The sequence below is a fragment of the Rhinoraja longicauda genome, chromosome 37, assembly GCF_053455715.1.
Source record: "Rhinoraja longicauda isolate Sanriku21f chromosome 37, sRhiLon1.1, whole genome shotgun sequence".
NCBI lineage: Eukaryota > Metazoa > Chordata > Chondrichthyes > Rajiformes > Arhynchobatidae > Rhinoraja > Rhinoraja longicauda.
Genome location: NC_135989.1, coordinates 3442516 through 3468576, shown reverse-complemented (window position 1 = coordinate 3468576; position 26061 = coordinate 3442516). Strand labels below are relative to the sequence as shown.

The following is a 26061-nucleotide window of genomic DNA, read 5'->3' as shown; positions in this document are numbered from 1 at the left end:
TGCCAAACCTCAAACGGAAGAGAGCACCGGTGAAAAAGAAGGCGCAGACGATAAAGCAGCAGCAGGAGGAGGGACCTGTGCCAAACCTAAACCAGAAGAGGGCACTGGTGAAAAAGTAGGCGCAGATGATAAAGCAGCAGCAGCAGGAGGCCCCTGCGGACAATCTAAACCAGAAGAGAGCGCAGATCAAAAAGCAAAACCAGCAGAAGGTGGCTGTGGAAAACCAGCAGAAGATAGCGCTGATACAAAATCAAAGGCAGCAGAAGCAAAACAAAAAGAGTGTGACAGAACAAAGCCAGCAAAAGCCCCTCCTTGTCCTAAAATAGTAGCTGTGGGTTGTGGCTGTAAATTCAACACACCTGCAGATAGCCCCTCTGACAATGCCGAGTTGGCACCAGTCAGCTCCTGTACAAACGCAGTAAAACCAAAAGAGGCAGAGCCCTGTGGCTGTAAATTCAAAGCACCATCAGAAGCCACTAACACCTCTGAAACCGCTGCAAAATCAAAGTCGAGCAAATCCTGGGGAAGTGAGCCGCGAACAGAGGTCTGTGGTTGTGGAAGGCCAAAGCCAGCTGGAGCCAAAACCTGTGGAAGTCCACCCAAAGTCATCTGTGGCTGTAAAGACCCCAAAACAGGAGGCAAAACCCCAGGGAAATCAAAACAATAAGCAGCAGGATTGCCTTCCCAATGAACTGGTAAAGTTGCAACCCAGCTTCTTTCTGACATAGACGTACAGCACAAAAGAACCCCAAAAGGATGGATAACTGCTATGAAAAAACATGAGACATTTTGGTAACATGGGGCTGAGCAGAGATTCTACTCTTCATTTTTACAACTGAGCTGAGAGTATGTGGCGCTAATATTAAATCACAGAAATGTTCCTTCCCCGAACCTCGAAATAGAAATAACTTCTTACTAACTCACCAGAACCATAATCCCACCAAAAGTCAACAAAAAATGTCAATTGATTAATGTCCTGAAAGAAAGTCCTGAATGTTTTTATATTGAGTCTGTAGAAAACTGTGCAGTAAGTGGGGAGAATTGCACCTAAATACCTGAGCACCTGTGATATAGCCTGCATTAGGGTGTCCATGGGAACTAGAGGTGTGAGTAGAATATCATAGTTAGATTCTGAAACAGTTACCAGTCCCAAAACCAGAACCCAGACACATCTTCCTTTACTGAATTTCACATTATTTGATCCATTTTGAAACTGGCTTCATCTCACACACATCCCATTAATTAGTGAATTAATTTGCTTTCATTGCAATTTTAATACTCATCTGATGGAACTGTGAACTTTCTCCCCTATTCGAGCATTGCAATGTCAGCACCAAGTACTCTCTGGTCAGATATGGTGCACGTGAGCAAAGTAATAGTGGAATATAGAAAAAATAGAAACAGAAGTAGGCCAATAAACCCATTGCATTGAGTTCAGCAACTCAATGCAATCCTACTTCATCTGAATCCTCACATCATCTACCTGCACTGGTTTCATATGCATTAGTATCCTTACAGATTAAGACTTCAGCAACTGCGTTAATCCCAACCTTCCCATCATGTGTGACATTTAATTCTATTGACAGCATCATTACTGATTCGATAGTCTAGCTCAAGCAGCAGGCTGCCAGATGTAAAGTAAAGCTCCCTTTCTCTGCATCAAATCTGCTCAAAATAATTTCAAATTAAGACCACTCAACCCATTCTCATTGCATAGCATTGTCTCATGTTTACAGCTTGATACTAAAAAAATCCCTGTCAAAAATACATGTCATTTTTCATTTCTTACTGCCATTTTTGTTGGACAGAGACCGTTGAAAAACACACATGAACATTATTAGCATATTTGCAAAGTAAGCAACAGCAAAATCAGTTTGGTCAAACATAAGACTAGAACATAAGACTACAGTTCCTTCAGAGCTTCTGCGCTATATTCCCCATCTCTTCAAGATGTCAGAATCAAGACCATTGTTGCTAACTGTGATTATAATTGAAGAGTACCACCGCTGATCATGGTGCATGATAACAACTTCACGGCAAGTAGTCATTCAAAACACAGCCTTGAATGCCATAGCAATAAAGAAATGAGTTTTGGCTCGGACTCTGTGTCTTATTGTACTTTTTTTAAGGGACTCTTGTCAACTGCTGTAATCAACAAAGCAAGCACAGGTAATAAACAACACTATTAAATTAGTTAAGCTTCAGTTAAACCACTGTGGTCAAAAGAACACAAGAAGCAGTAGGCCAATCAATCCTTCAAGCCTACTTCACCATCATTAAGATCAGGGGCCTCCAAACTTTTCAGCATGAGGGCCACATTATATATTTGGCACATTTTTACAGGCCGCAGGAAAAAGTAAAGCAGTCTTGAGTTTTATAAATGTAATGAACTCAAAAAAGTTTAGACTAGGTTGCGTTAGATTACATTAGGAAAGGTTAAACTAGGTGAGGTCTGATTAGGTTAGTTTACATTAGGTTTATATGGCAACAAATAAATAATATTCAATTTTTTAAAAGAGCTTGAAATATTGGAATATATATATACACCGTACGCAGCAAAATAAAAACAAACACAAGTGTAGTTGTTGTTCAGAAGCCCCGCATCCCCGGGGTGAGCGGTGGCTGCGAGGAGGGAAGTTTCACTTGTGTTTGTTCTTCCCCGCTGGCGGGGAAGAGAGTGGAGGCACGGCGCAGATCTCGCTGGCTCTGGGAGAGAGGGAGGGAGGGAGCAGCCCCCGCAAGTGGTGGCGCTCCTTCACTGGACCCTCTGACACTCCCTGCGCTCCCGCTCTCACCCGCTGCTCCCTCTATCCCAACTCTTCCCCCCCCCCCTCTCCCCGGGGTGAGTGGCGGCGGCGATGAGGGAAGTTTCCTTGGGTTTGTTGTTTGCGAGGGGGCGCTGCGATCTCTCGCCTTGTCCCGGCTCTGGGTCGGTGGCGATCCGCTCTCCGGTGAACTTTCGCCGGCAGCTTCTGCCTCTAGTCCCCACCCCCTAAGAGCTGGCTGCGGGCCAGATAAAATCTCCTGGTGTGCCAGATGTGGCCCGCAGGCCATAGTTTGGAGACTGCTGATTAAGATCATGGCTGATTCAAGTCACATTTCCTGCTCTCTTCCCATTCCCCTCAACACTCCCCTTTTAACCACGTCTATTAGATTATACCAGGAGCCCTCAGCAAGTCTAGCGACTAAGACACATAGGTGATTCACACAAAGGTCATTTCCTGTGTCAAAAATTGAGATATGAACAATGAAAGGCAAGAAAACAACTTTGTTTCCTGTTTAGTTTATTGTCAAATGTACCGAGGTACAGTGAAAAGCTTTTGTTGCGTGCTATCCAGTCAGCGGAAAGACAATACATGATTACTATCGAGCCATTTACAGTATAAAGATACATGATAAGGGAATAATGTTTCGTGCAAGGTAAAGCCAGCAAAGTCCAATCAAGGATAGTCCGAGGTCACCAATGAGGTAAATAGTACTTCATCCTCATGAGGTAAATAGTAGTGTATCCTCTATGGTAGTGTATCCTTCTTCAGCCTGAAGAAGGGTCTCGACCCAAAACGTCACCCATTCCTTCTCTCATGAGATGCCGCCTGCCCGCTGAGTTACTCCAGCATTTTGTGTCTACGTGTGATGGTTCAGTTGCCTGAAAACAGCTGGGAAGAAACTCCCTGAATCTGGAGGTGTGCGTTTTCACACTTCTATACCTTTTGCCTGATGGGAGAGGGGAGAAGAGGGAATGGCCAGGGTGTAACTCGTCCTTAATTATGCTGCTGGCTTGAATTAGATGAAACATCAGAAACAATTACCTAGGCTGCAACGTACTCTATATTAAAAATGCTCTTTCCCCACAACCCCTTTGTATCTTTTGTTCAAAATTTACAACGTAAGCCACTCCCCAGCACTGAAGGGATTAGTTAATATATGTTGCCCAACTACTTTACATTTCGCAACATCCTTTGCTCCTGGGAACAACCCCAGCTTCTCCAATCTAGCTTCATAGTTGAAGTCGGTAAGACTAATAGAAGAGGTTCATTTAACCTGTTCACTGCCAAGTTTTTTTTTTCCATTATTGGTCATGACCTGAGTATACTCGGGGATGGCACTGAACAGGTTAAAGAGAAGTGTAAGAAGTACATGAGGGAGTACAGATGGAAATGTTACATTTGTGTAGGAAAATAACTGCAGATGCTGGTACAAATCGAAGGTATCACAAAAAGCTGGAGTAACTCAGCGAGTCAAGCAGCATCTCGGGAGAGAAGGAATGGGTGACGTTTCGGTCTGAAGTCAAGTCAAGTCAATTTGTATAGCACATTTAAACACAACCCACGTTGACCAAAGTGCTGTACATCAGTGCAGGTACTAAAAAAGAACATACAATGGCACACAAACCTAACAACACATACATAAACAGTTCACAGCGCCCCCTCAGAGGGCCTCAAACGCTAGGGGGTAGAAATAGGTTTTGAGCCTGGACTTAAAGGAGTCGATGGAGGGGGCAGTTCTGATGAGGAGAGGGATGCTGTTCCACAGTCTAGGAGCTGCAACCGCAAAAGCGCGGTCACCCCTGAGCTTAAGCCTAGACCGCGGGATAGTCAGTAGCCCCAAGTCGGCCAACCAGAGGGACCTGGAGATAGAGTGGTGGGTTAGAAGATTTTGATGTGGGGGGGGGGGGGGGGGGGCAAGCCCGTTTAGGGCTTTATATGTGAATAGGAGGAGCTTGAAGTTGATTCTGTACCGTACTGGGAGCCAGTGGAGAGAGACCAGAATCGGGGTGATGTGGTCCCTTTTAAGGATACCCGTCAGGAGTCTCGCTGCGGCATTTTGGACCAATTACAGGCGGGACAGGGATGATTCGCTGATCCCAGTGTATAGGGAGTTGCAGTAGTCTAGGCGGGAGGAAATAAATGGGTGGATGATTTTTTCTAGATCGTCAAATTGGAGTAATGGTTTGATTTTTGCTATGGTACGAAGCTGGAAGAAACTGGCTTTTACCACAGCGTTGACTTGCTTGTCAAACTTAAAAGCGAAGTCAAATATCATGCCAAGGTTTTTGACATGAGGTTTGACTAGGGTAGATAGGCTTCCAAGGCTGCCTGTTGTCGTTTTGATGGAGTCCGGTGGGCCGAATAGGATGACCTCAGACTTGCTCTCGTTTAACTGAAGGAAGTTCTGTGCCATCCAACATTTTATGTCCTCAAGGCAGTGCATGAAGCTGATTAAATTTGACTGGTTGTTGGGTTTCAGGGGGAGATAAAGTGGTGTGTCATCAGCATAGCAGTGGAAAGAAATGCCGTGCCTTTGAATGATTTGGCCGAGGGGGAGCATGTACAGAGAGTAGAGAATGGGGCCTAGGATGGAGCCTTGTGGAACCCCGCAGGAGAGGCTAGCAGGGGAAGAGGAAAAATTGCCTATATTGATGGAGTAACTCCTATTTTTGAGTAGGAAACGAACCAGCTCAGGGCAGTGCCATCAACGCCAACCCTGTACCGGAGACGGTCAATTAGGATGGTGTGGTCCACTGTATCGAAGGGTCTCAACCCGAAACGTCACCCATTCCTTCTCTCCTGAGATGCTGCCTGACCCGCAGAGTTACTCCAGCTGTTTGTGATACCTTCCAAACGTTACATTTGATGCATTTGCTGGGAATGAGCTTCAGTGGAATAAAAACACCACTCATTTGGCTGCATGGCATGCTTCTTCCGTTCATTCCACGGACCACAGATTGAGGAGGATTAAAAGCTTGGGTTACTTAAACTTGTCACTTGTTTACAAAGTCAAACATCACCTATTTCTCAGCATCTCCCACAATCTTTTGTCTCAGGGGCTGTGTGCCACAGATTCCAATCTCTCATATTTTCTCCCCTCTTCATTTCACTCACGATAGTCAGGTAGAGTGGCAGCAATCACACAGTGGCTTGCTGGCTCGTTGCCCTAGCAACTTGGACAGCAAGTAGTCTTCCAACACTGTGCTGGAACAGCCAGCCCCTGCATCACTGTCTTGAAGCACTGTTTGAGCACACCGCCTCTCAGCCCATGGCTATGCAGTCACAAACAGTTAAAGTGAAGCACTCAGTCCCACCAACATAATCGAGAAAACTGACAATTATCTTGTGCTTTCCACCACCTCAATCAGTGATACTTAAACCTGGCAGTATTGAGAAAGTGTGTAGGAAGGAACTGCAGATGCCGGTTTAAACCGAAAAGCTGGAGTAACTCAGCGAGACAGGCAGCATCTCTGGAGAGTAGGAATGGGTGACGTTTTTGGTCAAGATATGAAGACGTTTTGACCCGAAACGTCACCCATTCCTACTCTCCAGAGATGCTGCCTGACACGCCGAGTTACTCCAGCTTTTTGTGTCTAGTAATGAGAAAGTGCTCCTTTATCATCTTTCAGGCAAGTCTTTTGAATTCTGCTTCAATTGGATGTGAACGATACCTTGTCACTATTCAGGAAAGAGCAGCAAGATCTCCTATGCTGGATAATGTCGCTCCTCAATTATTTTACGAAACTAAATGTAATTTTCTCATTGTTTGTGGGACCTCAGTGTGTACAGAATCATTGCCGCATTAACTCGTTGATGCAATGCATTAAGGGCCTGTCTCACGTAGGCGATTTTTTTAGGCGACTGCCGGCGACTTTCATCGTCATAGCAGGTCGCCGAAAAACCGGAGACTGGACCCCCTCCCCCACGACAATGTCTACAATAAGCTACAACAACCTACCACCTAGTCGACATCAAGCTACGGCAAGCTACCGACAGCCGGTGACCCAATCATCGTGAATTAGGAAGTCCACCTACGACCGCACCTACGACAACCTAAGACCACATAGGCGACAACTTACGAAAACTGAAGTCGATCTACATCTACAAGCTACGACCCTGTCGGCTAAAACTGAAGACAATTCACGTCATTTTGGCCTCCGGTTTTGACACTGTCGCCGGTTGATGTAGGTCGTCGCCAATGGAATTCCCCGAAGTCAGCACCGGCGACAACCTACGTCTCCTGGCGACAATCTACAACAGAGCCCACGTCAGGAGACGATCATTGGCGTCAAACCAACAGTCGCCGAAATTTTTTTAATATTTCAAAATCCAGCGGCGACCAGAAAAACGTTACGACTCTTTGGAGACAACTCACGACCATACAGGTGACACCCTGGCGACCGTGTGGCAATGGCCTAGTCACCTGCAGTCGCCTAAACAATCGCCTAAGTGAGACAGGGGCTTTAGCGTACATCAACTACTGCAGTTGTACAGGGCATTGGTGAGACCACACCTGGAGTATTGCGTACAGTTTTGATCTCCTAATCTGAGGAAAGACATTCTTGCCATAGAGGGAGTACAGAGAAGGTTCACCAGATTGATTCCTGGGATGGCGGGACTTTCATATGAAGAAAGACTGGATAGACTCGGCTTGTACTCGCTGGAATTTAGAAGATTGAGGGGAGATCTTATAGAAACTTACAAAATTCTTAAGGGGTTGGACAGGCTAGATGCAGGAAGATTGTTCCCGATGTTGGGGAAGTCCAGAACAAGGTGTCACAGTTTAAGGATAAGAGGGAAGTCTTTTAGGATCGACATGAGAAAGTTTTTTTTCACACAGAGAGTGGTGAATCTGAGGAATTCTCTGCCACAGAAGGTAGTTGAGGCCAGTTCATTGGCTATATTTAAGAGGGAGTTAGATGTGGCCCTTGTGGCTAAAGGGATCAGAGGGTATGGAGAGAAAGCAGGAACGGGATACTGAGTTGGATGATCAGCCATGATCATATTGAATGGCGGTGCAGGCTCGAAGGGCCGAATGGCCTACTCCTGCACCTATTTTCTATGTTTCTATGAGGATTCATTATCCTATAAAAATGAATCAGGATTTTTCCCTTTCAGTTAATGATCCTAAACCTAGCAGATTTAGTACAACAAATCTGCAGAAATCTCAGCTTCCATGGCAATTCAGGTATTCAGAGAAAATTAACCCCTGGTGGGTCTGACCTGCATTCTGAAAAGGTGTGAAAAAGCCTTTCATATAACACTTTGTATGACCTGAAGATGCACCAAAGTGGCTCACTGCCGATTACAGGAACAGGCACACTTCAAAAAATACTTAATGTACTAACATGTTGGAGTAACTCAGTGGCTCTGGCAACATCTTTGAAGAATATGGATCGGTGACGTTTCCAGTCGGGACCTTCTTCAGACCTGAATTCTGAAGAAGAGTTCAGACCCTAACCATCACCTATCCATTTTCTCCATAGATGTTGCCTGACCCGCTGAATTACTCCAGCACTTTGTGTCCTTTTGTGCAGTTCCTTGTTTCTACATAATATAACGATCCTTATCACACAGCAAGTTAACACACAGAAACATAACCGGATCATTTTATTGGTGGTGAACTGCCCTCTTCTGCAGAATATTGTCGTGGGCATATTTTCTATCCGCCTGAGAGTGCAGATGGGGCCACAGTTTTCGAGTAAGGAGTGTGAAAGGTATCACCTCTGCTAGTGCAACACTGCCTCAGTTTTGCATTGGTAATCTCAGTCTGACTGTTACATTCTGCACACAGCTCGTGGCTTGGACAGATGGAACTTTTCAGAACAAAATTAACTGAGTAATAAGAAACTATAAGACAGATGGTAAATATTTAATATGCAACAAAACTGAACCAGAACTGCACATTTTAGTTTAGTTTAGTGATACAGCGCGGAAACAAGCGCTTAGCCCCACCGAGTCCACACAAACCAGCGATCCCCGCATTGTAACAGTATCCCACACACACTAGGGACGATTTACATTTATGCCAAGCCAATTAAGTACAAACCTGAGAGTGTGAGAGGAAATCGAGTATCTCGGAGAAAACGTACAAACTCCATACAGTCAGCACCAGTAGTCAGGATTGATCGCGGGTCTCTGGCGCTGTAAGGTAGTAACTCCCACTACACCACCATGCAGCCTCAGCATTCTGAACTTGCATTTGTAATCTATATACTAAAACTCGTTTGTTTGTTTGTTCCTGAACTACAGCCAAAACGGCACACGATAGCGCGACAATTTTAGGCCCACCTTACTCACCGTCATCCCTTTGGTTCTAATGGAAGAAGTTTCATTGAAATCGGTGTTATATTTTTAAAGTTATTCATATTTAAAAGTTTAAATCCATTTCCGATGGAGGAAGGGGGGTTGAGGGGGATGGTGGGGGGGAGGGGGAGGGGAGGGGGTGGAGGGAGGGAAGAGAGGGGGGAGGGGGGGAAGAGAGGGTGCTGCACCAATGCAGGAGAGGTTTGGGCCCAACGGGTCCACTTGGTCTAGTACACTTTAAAATGACCTAAAGAAGGACCAAAATAGATTTGAAATATTGTTGTAGAAACCTGCAAGCAACAATGGTCTACTGTCATCCTGATGGTCAGGACCCCATGCGCTTTGAACTGTGCCATGAGCTGTCTTACCCGTGACTGCGACACATATTTTAACTCCACGCTTTAAACGTCAGAAATTGAAACAATATAGAGAGTAGAATGATAATATATGACATTGGAATGTCAGCAGTAATCAGGGTTAGAGCAAACAAACTTTTCTATCCATGACAATGTGGTGAGCAGTTAAGTCAAGCTGTCATTTATTAGCCACATTACGATTCCTTTTTGTTTTAAATACTCTATAACATTACATTTGAAGTGCACAATTTGATAGAAATAAACACTGCAAGATCTGGGACGTCTGCCATGTTTCATTAACCAGCTTGAACTATTAAAAGAACAATAAAGGTCATCTATCTGTCAGTGAGACTTTTGAACTGGGTTCCAAATCAATAGGTTTTTTTGATCAAGCAAGTCGAGGTCATTTTGCCCAGCTCAGTCTCCCATTCAACCAGCCAGTGCCTGGCAAAAGCAATAGAACAAGACTTGCTATTTGTGACTTTATATTGTTTTCTCAATATTTCATAGCAGCTTTCGTCACCAGATTTGTTGTTTAGATTTGTATTGTTGACCCTGTCACTAAGTAGCTACTAAGTTCAGCTGTAAATGTTAACTTCCCAAGATAGACACAAAATGCTGGAGTAACTCAGTGGGTCAGGCAGCATTTCTGGAAAGAAGGAATGGGTGACGTTTCAGGTCGAGACCAACCCAAAATGTCACCTATTCCTTTTGTCCAGAGATGCTGCCTTACACACTGAGTTACTCTAGCTTTTTGTGTCTATCTTCAGTTTAAACTATCATCTGCAGTTCCTTCTGCACAATGTTAATTTCCTAACCAGGTTACTACGAATTCCATGATCAGGTTCATCCAACAGCTTCTAATGATGGGATGAATTATTCAATTGACTTTCTTTCTAAGTAAACATTTAGTAAGGGTCTTCTAGAATGGTTCAATGGCCAAATAGACTAAGTGGTGTGGTACTGTGTCATAGTAATCAGAGGATATGATCCCTACTTGTACTAACTAGAGCAGTGACAAAAACAAAAAATTATCCTCAGAACCCCCTGGGAAATAAGATTGCTCCTGGGCACTGTTATCAAACCAACAACCTCAAATGGAAAGGTGTAGGAAGGAACTGCAGTTGCTAGTTTACACCCGAAGATACACAAAATGCTGGAGTAACTCAACGGGACAGGCAGCACCTCTGGATAGAAGGAATAGATGATTTATCGGGTTGAGACCCTTCTTCAATCTGAAGAAAGGTCTCGACCCGAAACGTCACCCATTCCTTCTCTCCAGAGATGCTGCCTGTCCCACTATGTTTCTCCAGCATTTTGAGTCTAACCTCAAATGGAAACCTGGGCATTGAATGGTTTGGAGATATTCACCACCAGCCAGGTTTCCTCCTCAATTAAACTTAACAAGTATTTATTTATGGCTTAGGTTTTCCCCGTGAAACATTTTTTCTTCCAAGTCTTTTTCTATTGCTTTTGCTTGTTTTCTCTATTCTTCCACTGTCCTCAGTTTGGTATACATATAGAAAAATAGGTACAGGAGGAGGCCATTTGGCCCTTCGAGCCATTCATTCATTGTGGTCATGGCTGATCATCCACAATCAGTAACCCGTGCCTGCCTTCTCCCCATATCCCTCAATTCCACTAGTCCCTAGAGCTCTACCTAACTCTCTTTTAAATTCATCTCGTGAATTGGCCTCCACTGCCTTCTGTGGCAGAGAATTCCACAAATTCACAACTCTGGGTGGAAAAGTTTCTTCTCACCTCAGTTTTAAATGGCCTGCCCTTTATTCTTAGACTGTGGCCCCTGATTCTGGACTCCCCCAATATTGGGAACATTTTTCCTGCATCCAGCTTGTCCAGTCCTTTTATAATTTTATTTGTCTCTATAAGATCCCCTTTCATCCTTCTAAACTCCAGTGAATACAAGCCCAGTATTTCCAATAATTCCTCATATGACAGTCCCTCCACCCCAGGGATTAACCTTGTGAACCTACACTGCACTGCCTCAATAGCAAGGACGTCCTTCCTCAAATTAGGAGACCAAAACTGCACACAACACTCCAGATGTGGTCTCACCAGGTCTGTCTGACTGATCCTTTTGCTACAATTTTAATATTTTATTTTTGTTGTACTGTTGTCCGTTCTTCCCTTTCCGTGTGGTATTTTCTGGTCTGATTGCTTTTTCTCCATTGTTTTAGTTTTATTTCTTTTTTTCATTCTTCTCTCTTCTAAACAATCCAAAAAGCAAAGAGACTTTCTGTAAGCAATGCCATTTGTTGGCTAACAGCCACGGGTAATCTCAGCAGGGGGTGTACGGAGCTCTGACAAATACCAATAAAGCTCCTGAGCTTTTTAAATCTCCTTCGCTGGGAATCAGGGAGGGACCAGGCAAGAGAATAAGTGCCAGTTAGCAGTGGCCAGCCTGTCATTACACAGGCTGCAGCAGAGTCAGATGTATGCTCCTGACCAGGAGATTGCCCAGATATTCCAACTTGTTTATTCAGCATCCGAACATGTCCAGGCACTGGGCTACCCTTCTCAGCTCTCTGTAAAGTGGCACCTTGTAGAAATAGGACTGTCAACACCCTTTGTGATCTGAATCTGGGAACCATCCTTTTCCTGTTTCCCACTTTCAGCAAGACTAGGCAAAAAAACGTGTGACTTCTGGTTTTAAAGTCAATTGTCGCCTGGAAGGATTTTCAGCCATGGACCAAGCGTCAACTCCGCTGACGGGCAATGCAACCAACCTGACTGAGACAGCGGGCCACGCTTTCCAGTACTCCCTCTCCGCCAGTGATGTACTCTACAACGACTACACCCCACCTCAGAGGGAGCTGATCCCCTTGCCCAAGGCTGTGCTCTACCTGCTCATGGCTGCCCTGGTGGTGGTGGCAGTGGCTTATGCCATCGTCGGGCATATCATCAAAGATCTTGCACACAATTTTGCAGGTGAGTTCAGATCAATTATTACGGTTAAAAACAAAAGTTGAAAAGATGGATATCGCTTTATAATTTAGCTTCAGCATAATTTTTTATTCCAAAAAGTTTAAGCTGTGTTCCTGAAAATTGATATAATGAGTAGGAATCAGAAAGTGATTGTCAATCTTTTATCCCACCGTTCTCCACACAGAGAACAATGGCTTCAGTCAGATAACAATGGCTTCACTGTCAGATAACAATGGCTTTAAACTCAGCTGCCTTTTACTTGCTCAATCTATATACTAAAACTCTTGTTTGTTTGTTCCTGAACTACAGCCAAAACGGTACACGATAGCGAAACAATTTTAGGCCCACCTTACTCACCGTCGTCCCTTTGGTGCTAATGGAAGAAGTTTCATTGAAATCGGTGTTATATTTTTTAAGTTATTCACATTTTAAAGTTTAAATCTATCTCCTAGGGAGGAAGGGGGGAGGAGGGAAGGAGGATGAGGGGGATGGAGTGGGAGGGAGATGAAGGAGAGGGGGGTGGAGGGAGGGAAGGGGAGGAAAGGGTGCTGCACCAATGCAGGAGAGGTTTGGGCCAAACGAGTCCACTTGGTCTTGTAGTCCTTAAAAGTTCTCCCAACCCTGTCTGAATACTGCAGATTTAAGCCCTGATCAAAGTGCCAATCTCAGCCGACACCACAAAGAATATACAACACCCCTTAATTACTGGTGCTACACTGTTTAATGCGATCACAGTCTCACCTGTCTGAAAATATTTTCTTAAGAACTAATTGTGTTGACATGACAAGAGAACCACATAAAATCCCTGTTGTTAACCATTTGCACGCCAACATGCTCAAATTTGATTTTCATAATCTGGCTGTGCCAGCAGGTTTTATCAAATGATCAGATTGTGGACTCCCCCCCTCCCAGATACATTCCAGAGTTGTTTGGTAACCTGTACATGAACAGCTGTAAATTTTATTGATGGTAATATTAAACGATTCTGCAACATGCTGGGTTTAGTAATTCCTCCAAGATAGGACCCCGATGGAATCACAATAAACTTCAGTCTACTACATTAATTTGGACTTGTGAGGAGTTAGGAAGAGGACACTGGAACAGAAAGAATAGTGCAGCACAGGAACAGATCCTTCAGCTCACAACATCTGTGCCGAACATGATGCCAAGATCGCCTCTGACTGTCTGCATGTGATCCATATCCCCCATTCCCTGAATATCCATGTGCTTATCTATAAACCTATTAAACGCCACCATCATAGCTGCCTCCACCACCGCTCCTGGCAGTGTGTTCCAGGAACTCAACACTCTCTGTCTGTAAAAAAAAACTTGACCCGTACCTCACCTTTAAACCTCCCCCTGCCCTCTTGTCTTTGACATCTCCACCCTGGGAGAAAGGTTTTGACTGTCTAACCTATCGAGGCCTCTCATAATTTTATATATCTCCATCGGGTCTCCCTTCAGCCTCTGAAGCTCGCTAAAGGAAGGGACCGGGTTAAGTGAGGTGCACAAAGCAGTTTCAGTTGCCTTTCCTTCACCCTGGACATTGACATAAACTCAACAGTCTGCTCAAAGAGTCTCATTCTCTCTCCCAACCTGGACTCTTGCAGAAGCAGTGGTTGCGTGGGGTCTGGCTTATTTAAGCAACCATTCTTTCAAGATCAGTGGACGATTTGAGCATCAGTTTAGAGCTTGAGGAAATATATTTCACCTCCCTGCCTCGGCGGGTGTTGCGGGCAACAATACCACACCAGCCCTGCCTGCACAGAGCCGAGTCATGTCACCATGGACCGCACATCAACTACGAGGACCCAGCACAACCACAACACTGTTAATTCAACGATATTACAAGAGATTGTCAAGTATACATGGAGTCGGAAAAACATGGAGATGTGCATTCCATCATAGAGGCGGAAAAGACCTTTCAGCCTAACTTGTCCATGCTGACCAAAATCCCATCTACGTTAGTCCCATTTCCCCGGGTTTGGCCCATATCCCTCTATCCTTTCCCATCCATGTACCTATCCAAATGTCTTTTAAATGTAGTTATTGTACCTGCCTCAACTACCTCCTCTGGGAGCTCGACACAAATAGGTGGAGTAACTCAGCGGGTCAGACAGCATCTCTGGAGAAAAGGAATAGGTAATGTTTCTCTGAAGAAGAGTCTGAAGAAATGTCTTGACCCAAAACCCATCACTTCATCCTTTTCTCCAGAGATACTGTCTGACCCGCTCAGTTACTCCAGCAGTTTGTGTCCACTGATTAAACCAGCATCTGCGGTTCCTTCCTATACATCTCCTGAGGAAGCTCGTTCCATATACCATGTGAAAAAGTCACCCCTTAGTTTCCTTTTAAGTCTTTCCCCTCTCACTTTAGTAATTCAATTAGTCACATTATGTTGAGGACAATTAAACAGGGGTTGTGGCAATCTGATCTCCAGCCAAAATATTACAGATGATGAAATTTTTTAAAGACAGTTGGAGAGAGCTCTAGGGCTAGTGGAATCAAGGGATATGGGGAGAAGGCAGGCACGGGTTACTGATTGTGGATGGTCAGCCATGATCACAATGAATGGCGGTACTGGCTCGAAGGGCCAAATGGCCTCCTCCTGCTCCTATTTTCTATGTTTCTAAATAAAAACAAAACTGCTGGGAATACTCAATACATCAATGAGCCCAAGAGACAGATCCTGTTCTTTTGAGGGGAAAAGCATACTGCAGGAGGATCTCAGCAGGACAGTCAGCACCTGTTGTGGGAGATGGGCGGACAACGTTTGGGGTTGCGACCTTTTCTCAGACTTATGGAGTAAAGGGGACATAAAAAAGAGGGGAGAGGAAAGGCTAGTAAGTGATAGGTGGATCCAAGCAAGGAGGTGTAAGAAAATAACTGCAGATGCTGGTATAAATCGAAGGTATTTATTTCACAAAATGCTGGAGTAACTCAGCGGGTCAGGCAGCATCTCAGGAGAGAAGGAATCGGTGACTTTTCGGGTCGAGACCCTTCTTCAGACTGAAGCAAGACAGAAGCAAAGAAGGGTTGCTTGGCAGAGGATTCAGGCGGGGGAAGAGAAGGGTGAAGATAGAAACCAAGGCTGGAGGTAATCTGTGGAGAGGACAATAGGGTGAAAATGGTGGAAGCTGATCAGAAAGTACGGTGGGGAGTGAAATGTAGAACAGGAGCGGAATGGTTGGAAGGAAACGGACAGTGGGGAACCTGGAGTAGACAGGTGTGGGATAAGGAGGGAAGCAGATGGGGGAAAGGAACTGGGTGACAGGGTGAGTGGAAAGAAAGACGTGCATGTTTGTGGGTGTAGGGGGGGGGGGGGGAGTAGGGTTAGTGTGTCAATGAGGGGGGTGGGGTTGCCTGAAATTGGGGAATTTAGTTCTCGTGCTTTTGGGTTGTTGGCTACCCAGGCTGAAAATAAGAGAACAATTACTATCTCAGTTCATCAGAAATAATGAAACCTGATTTAATAGCAGGCTTTTACCCATCAAACTGGCCAGGAGGTTATTACTTTGGCAGTGTGCTCAGCATGATTGCTTGAACCCACTCGGTTAATGTGCTGTGTGGGATGACCCAGACTTAATCCATGTCAATTTAAACTAAAAGCTTCTGCATCCCAGTCTGAAGTGACAGTTTAATTGCTTCTCCACTGGGAGTCTGTAACATCCAATGTTAGCATTGATGAAATAAATCTTATGCAATTGTTGCATTATGCAGGGAGCTTTAAGTCCATTTACAAACACACGTGCATTATAATCTCTTATGGTATGGCCTGAATTAAGAGTGGTTCATCTCCAATTAACCTAAGAATCTGTCTACTTCTATGAATCAAACTATGTGCCCTGGCAGTGCCACACCAACAGTGCATAACTGCCAAGCAGGACAAAACATAGAAACAAAAAATAGGTGCAGGAGGCCACTTGGCCCTTCGAGTCAGCATCACCATTCATTGTGATCATGGCTGATCATCCACAATCAGTAACCCGTGGCTGCCTTCTCCCCATAATCCCTTGATTCCGCTAGCCCCTAGAGCTCTATCTAACTCTCTTTTAAATCCATGCAGTGAATTGGCCTCCACTGCCTTCTGTGGCAGAGAATTCCAGAATTCGCAACTCTCTGGGTGAAAAGGTTTCTTCTCACCTCAGTTTCAAATGGCCTCCCCTTTATTCTTAGATAAAGCACGTGATGCACTGCTCCACTTGTTACAAGCCATTCTGCCTAGTTTAGTTTATTTATTGTCACATGTAAGAAAAAACTTATTCTGCATGCAATCCAGTCAAATCAAACCATACATTAACTACAATAGATCCTCCTCTGGAGCCAACCATACACACACAATCACCACGTTCTGGTGTAGCTTGAGCAGTGAGTAGGGATATCAACCACAAGGGTCTCGACCCGAAACGTCACCTATTCCTTCTTTCCAGAGATGCTGCCTGTCCCGCTGTGTTATTCCAGCTATTTGTGTCTATTTTCAACTACAATGAAAATCCTTCAATCCTAATGATCACACAACAATATGATAAAATAGTTGAGTTTATTCTCAGCTGATATGTTATTCTTTAAATGCAGGTATTTATTCACAAAATGCTGGAGTAACTCAGCAGGTCAGGCAGCATCTCAGGAGAAAAGGAATGGGTGACGTTTCGGGTCGAGACCCTTCTTCAGCATTTTGTGAATAAATACCTTCGATTTGTACCGGCATTTGCAGTTATTTTCTTACACTTTAAATGCAGGAATCATTTCCAAAAATTATCTCTAATGCCAAAGGAATATCCAAGGTGAAAATGGAGCTGTGTGTTGCAGAGTACTGGGTTTAATTATTGGTCAAAGCCTGGGCATCTGAAGCTCAGGAAGAACCCAATAGACCAACATGTGGGTGGCACTGGTAAAGGCTTCATTGACCATCCCTAGTGACCTTGTGACTGGGTTAGACTTCCTACACTGGGCAGAGAGGAAATTTGTCAGAGCATCCCCTGTGACTGGGACTTCAGTTACACGGGAGAGAAATGGGAAACAAGGGTTGGTCTCGGAAAGGAGACGGTTAAAGGAAGATTTGATGTAAGTAATCACGAGGAGCTTTGACAGAGTCAAGAAAGAGAAATGGTTTTCACTGCCTGGAAGGCAGTAATCACAGGACACGGGTATTATGTAATCTAGAAACAAAAACTCGTTTGTTTGTTGGTTTGTTCCTGAACTACAACCAAAACGGTACACGATAGCGGGACAATTTTAGGCCCACCTGATTCACCGTCATCCCTTTGGTGCTAATGGAAGAAGTTTCATTGAAATCGGTGTTATATTTTTAGTTATTCACGTTTTAAAGTTTAAATCTATATCCTAGGGAGGTGGCGGAGGGAGGGAGGATAAGGGGGGTTGAGGGGGAGGGAAGGGGTAGGGGGGAGGAGAGGGTGCTGCACCAATGTAGGAGAGGTTTGGGCCCTATGGGTCCTTGTGGTCTAGTTGGTTTTAAAAGAGAAAAGAGGGATTGAGAACCGGGAGGATGAGATTTTTTTGCAAGGTGTTGTAATCTGGAAAGTAATATCTGCAAATTACACTGTATACCCATTTTAAAGGGAGTTTGATAAACACTTGAATGAGTAGATATTTGCGCCTAGCTAGAGAAAGGAAATTGGAGCACATTAACTACAAATAGCAACCATGTTGTTAAGTTTCCTGAGTCCCCAGATTTATTGAATTCATTGACGTGCTGGTGTGGGTTTGAACTCGAGCTCTGCAATGCCATTTCAGAGTGATAACCAAGACGAAATAAACCAAGCCATGCCTAGACCTCAGATCAAGGCATGATCAAGAACACCCACCTGTATTTCCTATTGATATGTAACTTTCCCTACATGATCGCATCCTAAAAGGAAGCTCTGGGTGCACATCATTTGTGTTCATATTTAGTGAGGTGTAAAATTCAATTTTCCCTCGCAATGATGATCTTTTCCTTAAAGTCACTTTCCCCAACTCCTCAGAAGCAAAAATCATACAGGGTCGCTAAGCATTTGTGCACATGTCCAGTGCTCTCATGTCAAGCACCACTGTCATCCACAGTCAGTCAGGCTATGCATTCCAGCTCCAGTCCAACGGTGAATCCAAGCTGATGCCTCAGTGCATTCCCAACGGAGTGTAACAACAACAAATGATGTGGAGGGGGGGGTGAAGAACAAAGGGGGATCAACACAAAATGCTGGAGTAACTCAGCGGGACAGGTATCTGCAGTTCCTTCCTACACAAGAACAAAGGGGGACCCGCCATGAAGGGACCACTGTGAAGGAGGGGAGGGATGAATAACAAAGGGGGACCCGACGTGGGGAGACTGCCGTGAAGGGTGGAGAACGAGGGTATACCTGGCGTGGGATACTTTGTAACTTTGTTGGCGCCCTTTATGTGGCGACTATTTGCATACCATGGGTACGCAAGCAAAGAATCTCACTGTGACTTGTCACATGTGACCATAAAGCATTCAATTCAATTCAATATTCGATTCAACATCTCATCTTTCTACTGTTCTTTTCCTATTATTCATGCATTAACAAAGAATAGTCGTAATCTATTACTCAACATTGATCCCTTAATCAGAACATCCATAAAAGATTAAGGAGTTAACCCTTTGCCATAAAAGATTAACTGGTCATTAATCTCATTGCCCTGTGCAAAGATTTTCTCTGCACAAAAGGTCTAACACATTCTTATATAATGAATATCTTCTTAAAAAAATAATCACATTTTGTGCTTTGGAGTATTGAATATGTAAGAGGTGCCAGATGTAAAAGGTAAGTTATGTCTTCTCTAAGCAAAAAAACCTTCAAATAACAGGAAATAAATGTGGTAAATGAACTATGGCCGAGATGAGATTTATTTTAACATGAGAACAGACCACATTGTCCTGCAGATACCCTCGTAAAAGTTCAGGTTTAAGGAATACCACTTTTCATCAAGCAGGTTATTGTCCTGAAACGAACTAATTCTCCACTGATGCTGCCTGATCTTCTGACAATTTCTGCTTTAATTTTGGATTTATTTCCCATCATCAGTATTTTGCTTTTGGAACTTTTGTGAATAGATAACTACTTGGTGGGCAAGTATTTGTAAAGATGTGATATTAAATTCAAAGATGGATGACGAGGCTTCTTCCCGTTGCGTTGTAAGCAACATATTGGTTAGTAATACTTTGATTAAAGCAAGCGACATTCATTCCATTGTTTCCATTCAATAGATTGTGTATTTGGACCGAGACGGCAGGCAAGTGAGACTGGAAATGATCTCAAGTGCGTCACTCCTGAAGCATTCTCATTCCCTCTCCAGAATCAGGAGGAAATCCGAATCCCAGCAGAGGAGACCCTGCATCTACCTCGGGAGACGTGACTTCAGACGCGGGGATGCAGGGATGGATTTACCAAAGAGGAAGCTTGCAACGAAAGCCTCATTCCATCAGTAGCACCAACCAATCCCATCCAATGGCGTCACCTTCACGAACACGCTTGTATTTATTCTAATTGATGATTTGTGAACAAATCTGTCAGAATTACTTATGGCGTTTTCAATCCTTGAAACATAAATAATCCTTGATGTATTTCCAGAGCTAGAAGAACCCAAATAAATAATTAAATGTGCAGACACAAAAATGACAGTAACCATTATACACACATCGTTTGGCCGACCGACTTGCAAATACAATAAGCCGTGAAGGACAAGAGCAAGTCAACAACCTGCCCTTTCACTGTGCATATTATTTATGAAGCAAAGCAAGCAAGGCACTTCACAGGAGTATTATGAGGCAAATTTACTCTCTAAAACCTCTCTTTTTCAGTATTCAAACCTTGCCAGACTAGAATACAACCATGTTTGCATTATTACTTTCCTGCCTGTCTGTCAGATTATTCCAGATAGTTATCACCTTTTATTGCCTGTAAAGCTGCAGCAAGTAAGAATTTTGGGCAGTCACGGTGGTGCAGCGGTCGAGTTGCTGTCTTACAGTGAATGCAGCGCCGGAGACCCGGGTTCCATCCCGACCACGGGCGCTGTCTGTATAGTTTGTACGTTCTCCCCGTGACCTGCGTGGGTTTTCTCCGAGATCTTCGGTTTCCTCCCACACTCCAAAGATGTACAGGTTTGTAGGTTAATTGGCTTGGTAAATGTAAAAAATTGCCCCGAGTGTGTGCAGGATAGTGTTAATGTGCGTGGATCGCTGGTCGGTGCGGACACAGTGGGCCGAAGGGTCAGTTTCCATGCTGTATCTTTAAACTAAACTAAACTAATTACATTGTTCAGGTTCATATCTGTTGCACATGACAAATAAACTCTCTTGACTCTTTTGTATAAAGCTATTCTTTCACTCAGATATTGCATTCAATATTTTGACTTATTTAAAAGTAATACTTGTCTTAACCTCATTAATCTTTGAATATTTTATAAGCTTCAGTAACATTCCCACTTTGAAAGCCTTCCTTCCATTTTACAAATTAGCATTAATTTACGGTATCATTTCATCCTCAGTATCACTTCGGCATCTGCCGCAGTTTTCTGCATCTATACCTAACACTAAAAATGCAAAGTCCTGCTAAATTCTGCTTAATTTTAATTCTAAAATCTGAACTGTTTTCATGCATGTTGTTGCAGATATTATTGGTGAACTTCAAAGCAATTCCACCAGTTGTAACCGTCATTTAATACAATAATGACTATTGCTGGCAAAGGAAAGTCTATTTAAAAATAGCTGTATCCTCTCGCCAATTTGAATTTAATATAGCATAATATCTTGTGAAGTCCACCTTACTGTGTGGTGTCCTTCCTGACTTCCAACTTCCTAGATGCAACTCCAAAAGTTTCCATTCAGAGATGTCCTTTATTAACCACTCTTGCTTCGCGATACTTACTCTATATCTGTCTATATACACTCAATATTTTGTAAAGAAAATAAACGTTTATGTAATTATTGAGTCCCTAGCAGTCGTGCTTTGATTTTACCCACACATTGTTCTCTGAATTGCAGCAAGGTTGCACCCTCTGAAGATGTACTAGCTCATCTGATACCACAGATAAAAACATAGAAAATAGGTGCAGGAGGAGTCCATTTGGCCCTTCGAGCCAGCACCGCCATTCATTACGATCATGGCTGATCATCCACAATCAATAACCCCTAGAGCTCTATCTGACTGTTTAAAATTCATCCAGTGAATTGACCTCCACTGCCTTCTGTGGCAGAGAATTCCACAAACTCACAACTCTCTGGGTGAAAAAGTTTTTTCTCGCCTCAGTTTTAAATGGCCTCCCCTTTATTCTTAGACTGTGTCCCCTGGTTCTTGAGGGTTGGAGAGATGAAGGGTTGTCCACTGATCCAAGTATTGGTGGGTGACCATGAAAGGTTGGGACTGCAGATGTTTAATGGACTAATGGTTTTAACACTCATGGTAAGGCATGTGAAAAGGCACGCAAATAAAACACGTCTCTGTTAGAAATGGAATCACGAAACACTTGTGTGACAGCTTCAAATAGACTGTCCCCAGAGGGCAGCACGATGGTAAAGCTGCTGCCTCTCAGCGCCGTAGACTCTGGTACGATCCTGACTTCGGATGCTGTCTGTGTGTGATGTTTGCACGTTTTCTCTGTGACCCTGGTGCTCCCGTTTCCCATGCTTCCCAAAGACGTGCGGGTTTGTATGTAAGTTAGCCCTCTGAGAATAGCCCCTAGTGTGCAGGGATGAGAAAGTGGGATAACATAGAACTAGTGTGAACAGGCGATCGAAGGTCAGTGTGGCCTGTTTCAAAAGAGCCAGCTTGCAGTGGATCCCTAATATGCCAACCACCAGCAAATATCTAAGTGCTATTACTCAGCCTGGGAGAGTTGGTTGAATTTGATGCCTTCTAGCACATACACAAAGCTGATCATATAGGCTTTTATGGCGTCAACATTTGGCATATGATTTGGTAAGTGTACTAATTACTTTATGTAGATGTTACCCTGAATGGGTCGATTTTGGGTTAGCAGGTTTGCCAAGGGCCAGGTAAGTGCAGCGGTAAAGTTGCTGCCTTTCAGTGCCGTAGACCCGGGTTCCATCCTGACCACTAGTGCTGTCTGTACGGAGTTTGTAAGTTCTCCCTCTGGTCACGTGGGTTTTCTCCGGGTGCTCCGGTTTCCTCCCACACTCCAAAGATGTACAGGTTTGTAGGTTAATTGGCGTTGGTAAAATTGTAAATTCCCCCTAGTGTGTGTAGGATAGTGCAAGTGTACGGGAATCACTGGTCGGCAGGACTTGGTGGGTTGATGTGACATCTTTGAAGTAGTAGCGGAGTCTGCACTCATTCCATCACTCGAATATAAACCAACCTTCTGTAGAAGGAATGTCTGGTTGACAGAGAAAAGCACCATGGAATACACTTCAGATTTGCTCCATTTATTGCATTAGATTTACAATTTCCATTTTCTGAAATAAGACAGATGTCACAAGCGGACTCCTTGATATGTTAAGGTATGTTAAGGCATGACAATGACGCGTGTGCTAAAGCTACAGCCTTCCAATGCAATCAACAAGGCAGGCTCCACCATGACCAAAAACACCATCTCACCTTCGAAGGTTTCATTACTTCATACCGAGATTGATTTTCTTTTAATTAAGCAGCTGGGGACTAATCGTTACAGAACAATGATCCCTATTGACACTAATCAGTGGAGTTTAGATTACAGTTGTAACTTTAAGGTGACGTGCTCCAATTAACCTGCAAGGAAAACACAAATTACTGGAAGGACTCGGCGGGTCAGGCAGCATCTGTGGACAGAGAAGACAGACGACATTTCTGGTCTGGACGTTTCTTCAGTCTCTAGACCTGAAACACTGGTGCCTACCCTACCCATTCCCTACCCAGGTGCTGCCTGACCCCCACGAGTTCCTTCAGCACTTTGTGTGTTGTTCAAGATTCCAGCCTCTGCAGTTCCTCGTGTCTAACCTGCAAGATAACTTTAGCTTCCTTTTCTGTTCCAAGCACATATTTTCACAGATGTGCAAACTTGTCAGGCTTTTGGAACCATCAAATACGAATATAAAATAACAGAACAAGAGGCCCCGATATTTTGCAGGGACTCAGTGGGTCAAGCAGCATTCGCAACTGTAGTGGACTATGCCTCTGCCTCCCAAGATGCTGCTCGGGAGCATCTACTGAGTTAATCTAGCTCTTATTATTGCTCCAGATTCCAGCATCTGCGACGACTTGCGTTAACATTTTGCAGGAGTGCTCGAGGCAGCGGGAATGACATGCTTGAACAACAGTATGATGTGCCCCGAGCTCCAAAGCCAAACGCTTTGATTCTTGTTCCCCCACAGTCCCTGTACTGAATTAAAGTGAAACCTTGCTGAGGCTAAAGTGTCAAGCACACACTTCAAGTGTCTTGCTGTGCGTGTCTGATGCTGAACGCTAGGAGGCCAGGCGGCACACTGGGCTGTCGTACACCATCTGCAAGTCCACCTTGTGCCCCACAAGCTCACGGATGTTGTTGATTCCGTACTTGATCATCGTTGGTCTAGGAGGAAATAAAATAAGATCCAGCATCTTACATTCATAGTTGGCAAACAAAATGGTCTAATCAAACAAACAGTAGAACTAAACCAACATATTTTAGTTTAAACACAAAAAGCTGGAGTAACTCAGCGGGTCAGGCTGCATCTCTGGAGAAAAGGAACAGATGACATTTCAGGTCAAGACCCTTCTTTACCCGAAACGCCACCTATTCCTTTTCTCTAGAGATGCTGTGTGACCCGCTGAGTTACTCCAGCTTTTTGTGTCTATCTTCATGCAGTTCATTCCTACAACATGGTTTAAACACGGTCATGGATTGATGTTTTAAAGGCTAACAATGTTAATGAACATTACATATAAGTCTTTAGGGTAGAATAAAAAATGTTTAACACTTAATTGAGGACTGGTGACAATTGCACCCGTGAAATCCTAAACACGAGTACCATGGAGTTAACTAGCAGATTCCACGCCAGAGATTACTCAGCTTTACAGACTTTAGAGATACAGCGTGGAAACAGGCCCTTTGGCCCATCATGTCCACACTGACCAGTGATCACCCTGTACTATCCTACATACACTAGGGACAATTGGAAATGTTTTACCAAAGCTAATCAACCTACAAATCTGTATGTCTTTGGAGTGTGAGAGGAAACAGTAGCAACTGGATGAAATGTGTTGGAAGGAACTGCAGATGCAGGTTTAAACGAAGATAGACACAAAAAGCTGGAGTAACTCAGCGGGTCAGGCAGCACCTCTGGAGAAAAGGAATAGGTGACGTTTCGGGTCTGAAGAAGGGTCTCGACCCGAAACGTCGCCCATTCCTTCTCTCCTGAGATGCTGCCTGACCTGCTGAGTTACTCCAGCATTTTGTGAATAAATACCTTCGGAACGTATTTGTTCAGATTGAGAGTCGGTGGAAAGGGAAACGAGATATAGACGGTGATGTAGAGAGATACAGAACAAATGAATGAAAGATATGCAAAAAAGGTAACAATGATCAAGGAAACAGGCCATTGTTAGCTGTTTGTTAGGTGAGAACGAGTACTGACAATGAGACTCAACAAGACAATAGACAATAGGTGCAGGAGTAGGCCATTCAGCCCTTCGTGCCAGCACCGCCATTCAATGCGATCATGGCTGATCACTATCAATCAGTACCCCGTTCCTGCCTTCTCCCCATACCCCCTCACTCCGCTATCCTTAAGAGCTCTATCCAGCTCTCTCTTGAAAGCATCCAACGAACTGGCCTCCACTGCCTTCTGAGGCAGAGAATTCCACACCTTCACCACCCTCTGACTGAAAAAGTTCTTCCTCATCTCCGTTCTAAATGGCCTACCCCTTATTCTCAAACTGTGGCCCCTTGTTCTGGACTCCCCCAACATTGGGAACATGTTATCTGCCTCTAATGTGTCCAATCCCCTAATTATCTTATATGTTTCAATAAGATCCCCCCTCATCCTTCTAAATTCCAGTGTATACAAGCCCAATCGCTCCAGCCTTTCAACATACGACAGTCCCGCCATTCCGGGAATTAATCTAGTGAACCTACGCTGCACGCCCTCCATAGCAAGAATATCCTTCCTCAAATTTGGAGACGACTTTGAAGCTGGTATGAATTGGGTGTGGGAGGGATGTAGAGAGAGGGAATGCAGGGGTTACTTGAAGTGAGAGAAATCAATGTCATACCACTGGGTTGTAAGATGCCCAAACGAACTGAGATGCTGTTCCTCCAATTTGCGTTTGGCCTCACTGACAATGGAGGAGGCCTAGGACAGAAAGGTCAATGTGGGAATAGGAAGTGTTTGTCAACCGGGAGATCAGATAGATCCAGGCGGACTGAGCGACCAATAATGTCACGGGGCGAACGTAAACTCTATACAGACAGCACCCGTAGTCAGGATGGAACCCGGGTCTCTGGTGCTGTGAGGCAGCAACTTTACCGCTACACCACCGTGCATTAAACATCTACCCGCTTTACATTATGAAATGTAAAATTGAATTATGATACAATGTGTGCTCTGTCAATGAACAAAACTTGTACTAGTTTAATGCTGCTGAAAGTTATTTGGTGATCACATTGTGCAAGAATCAAATAAAATCTTATAACGCAGGAGGACAAGTGGTCGAGAATACCTGTGCTACCTCTTTGAAAGACTTGCATAT

The 26061-nt window shown here is 44.1% G+C and overlaps 1 protein-coding gene across 2 annotated transcripts in view; it reads right to left on the bottom strand.

Moving 5' to 3' along the window:
• Window positions 1-22765: 22765 nt before the first annotated feature.
• The window catches only part of farsa (phenylalanyl-tRNA synthetase subunit alpha), a 61214-nt gene continuing 57918 nt past the window's right edge, over window positions 22766-26061 (bottom strand). Inside the window, exons 13-14 of one of the 2 annotated variants that reach the window (XM_078429512.1) lie at window positions 25585-25664; window positions 22766-23902 (exon numbers count right to left, since the gene is read on the bottom strand). In XM_078429512.1, coding sequence (XP_078285638.1) covers window positions 23892-23902; window positions 25585-25664 — 91 coding nt within the window. In that variant the 3' untranslated portion in view covers window positions 22766-23891. The remainder of the gene's footprint in view (window positions 23903-25584; window positions 25665-26061) is intronic. The other variant, XM_078429511.1, reaches the window with a different exon arrangement.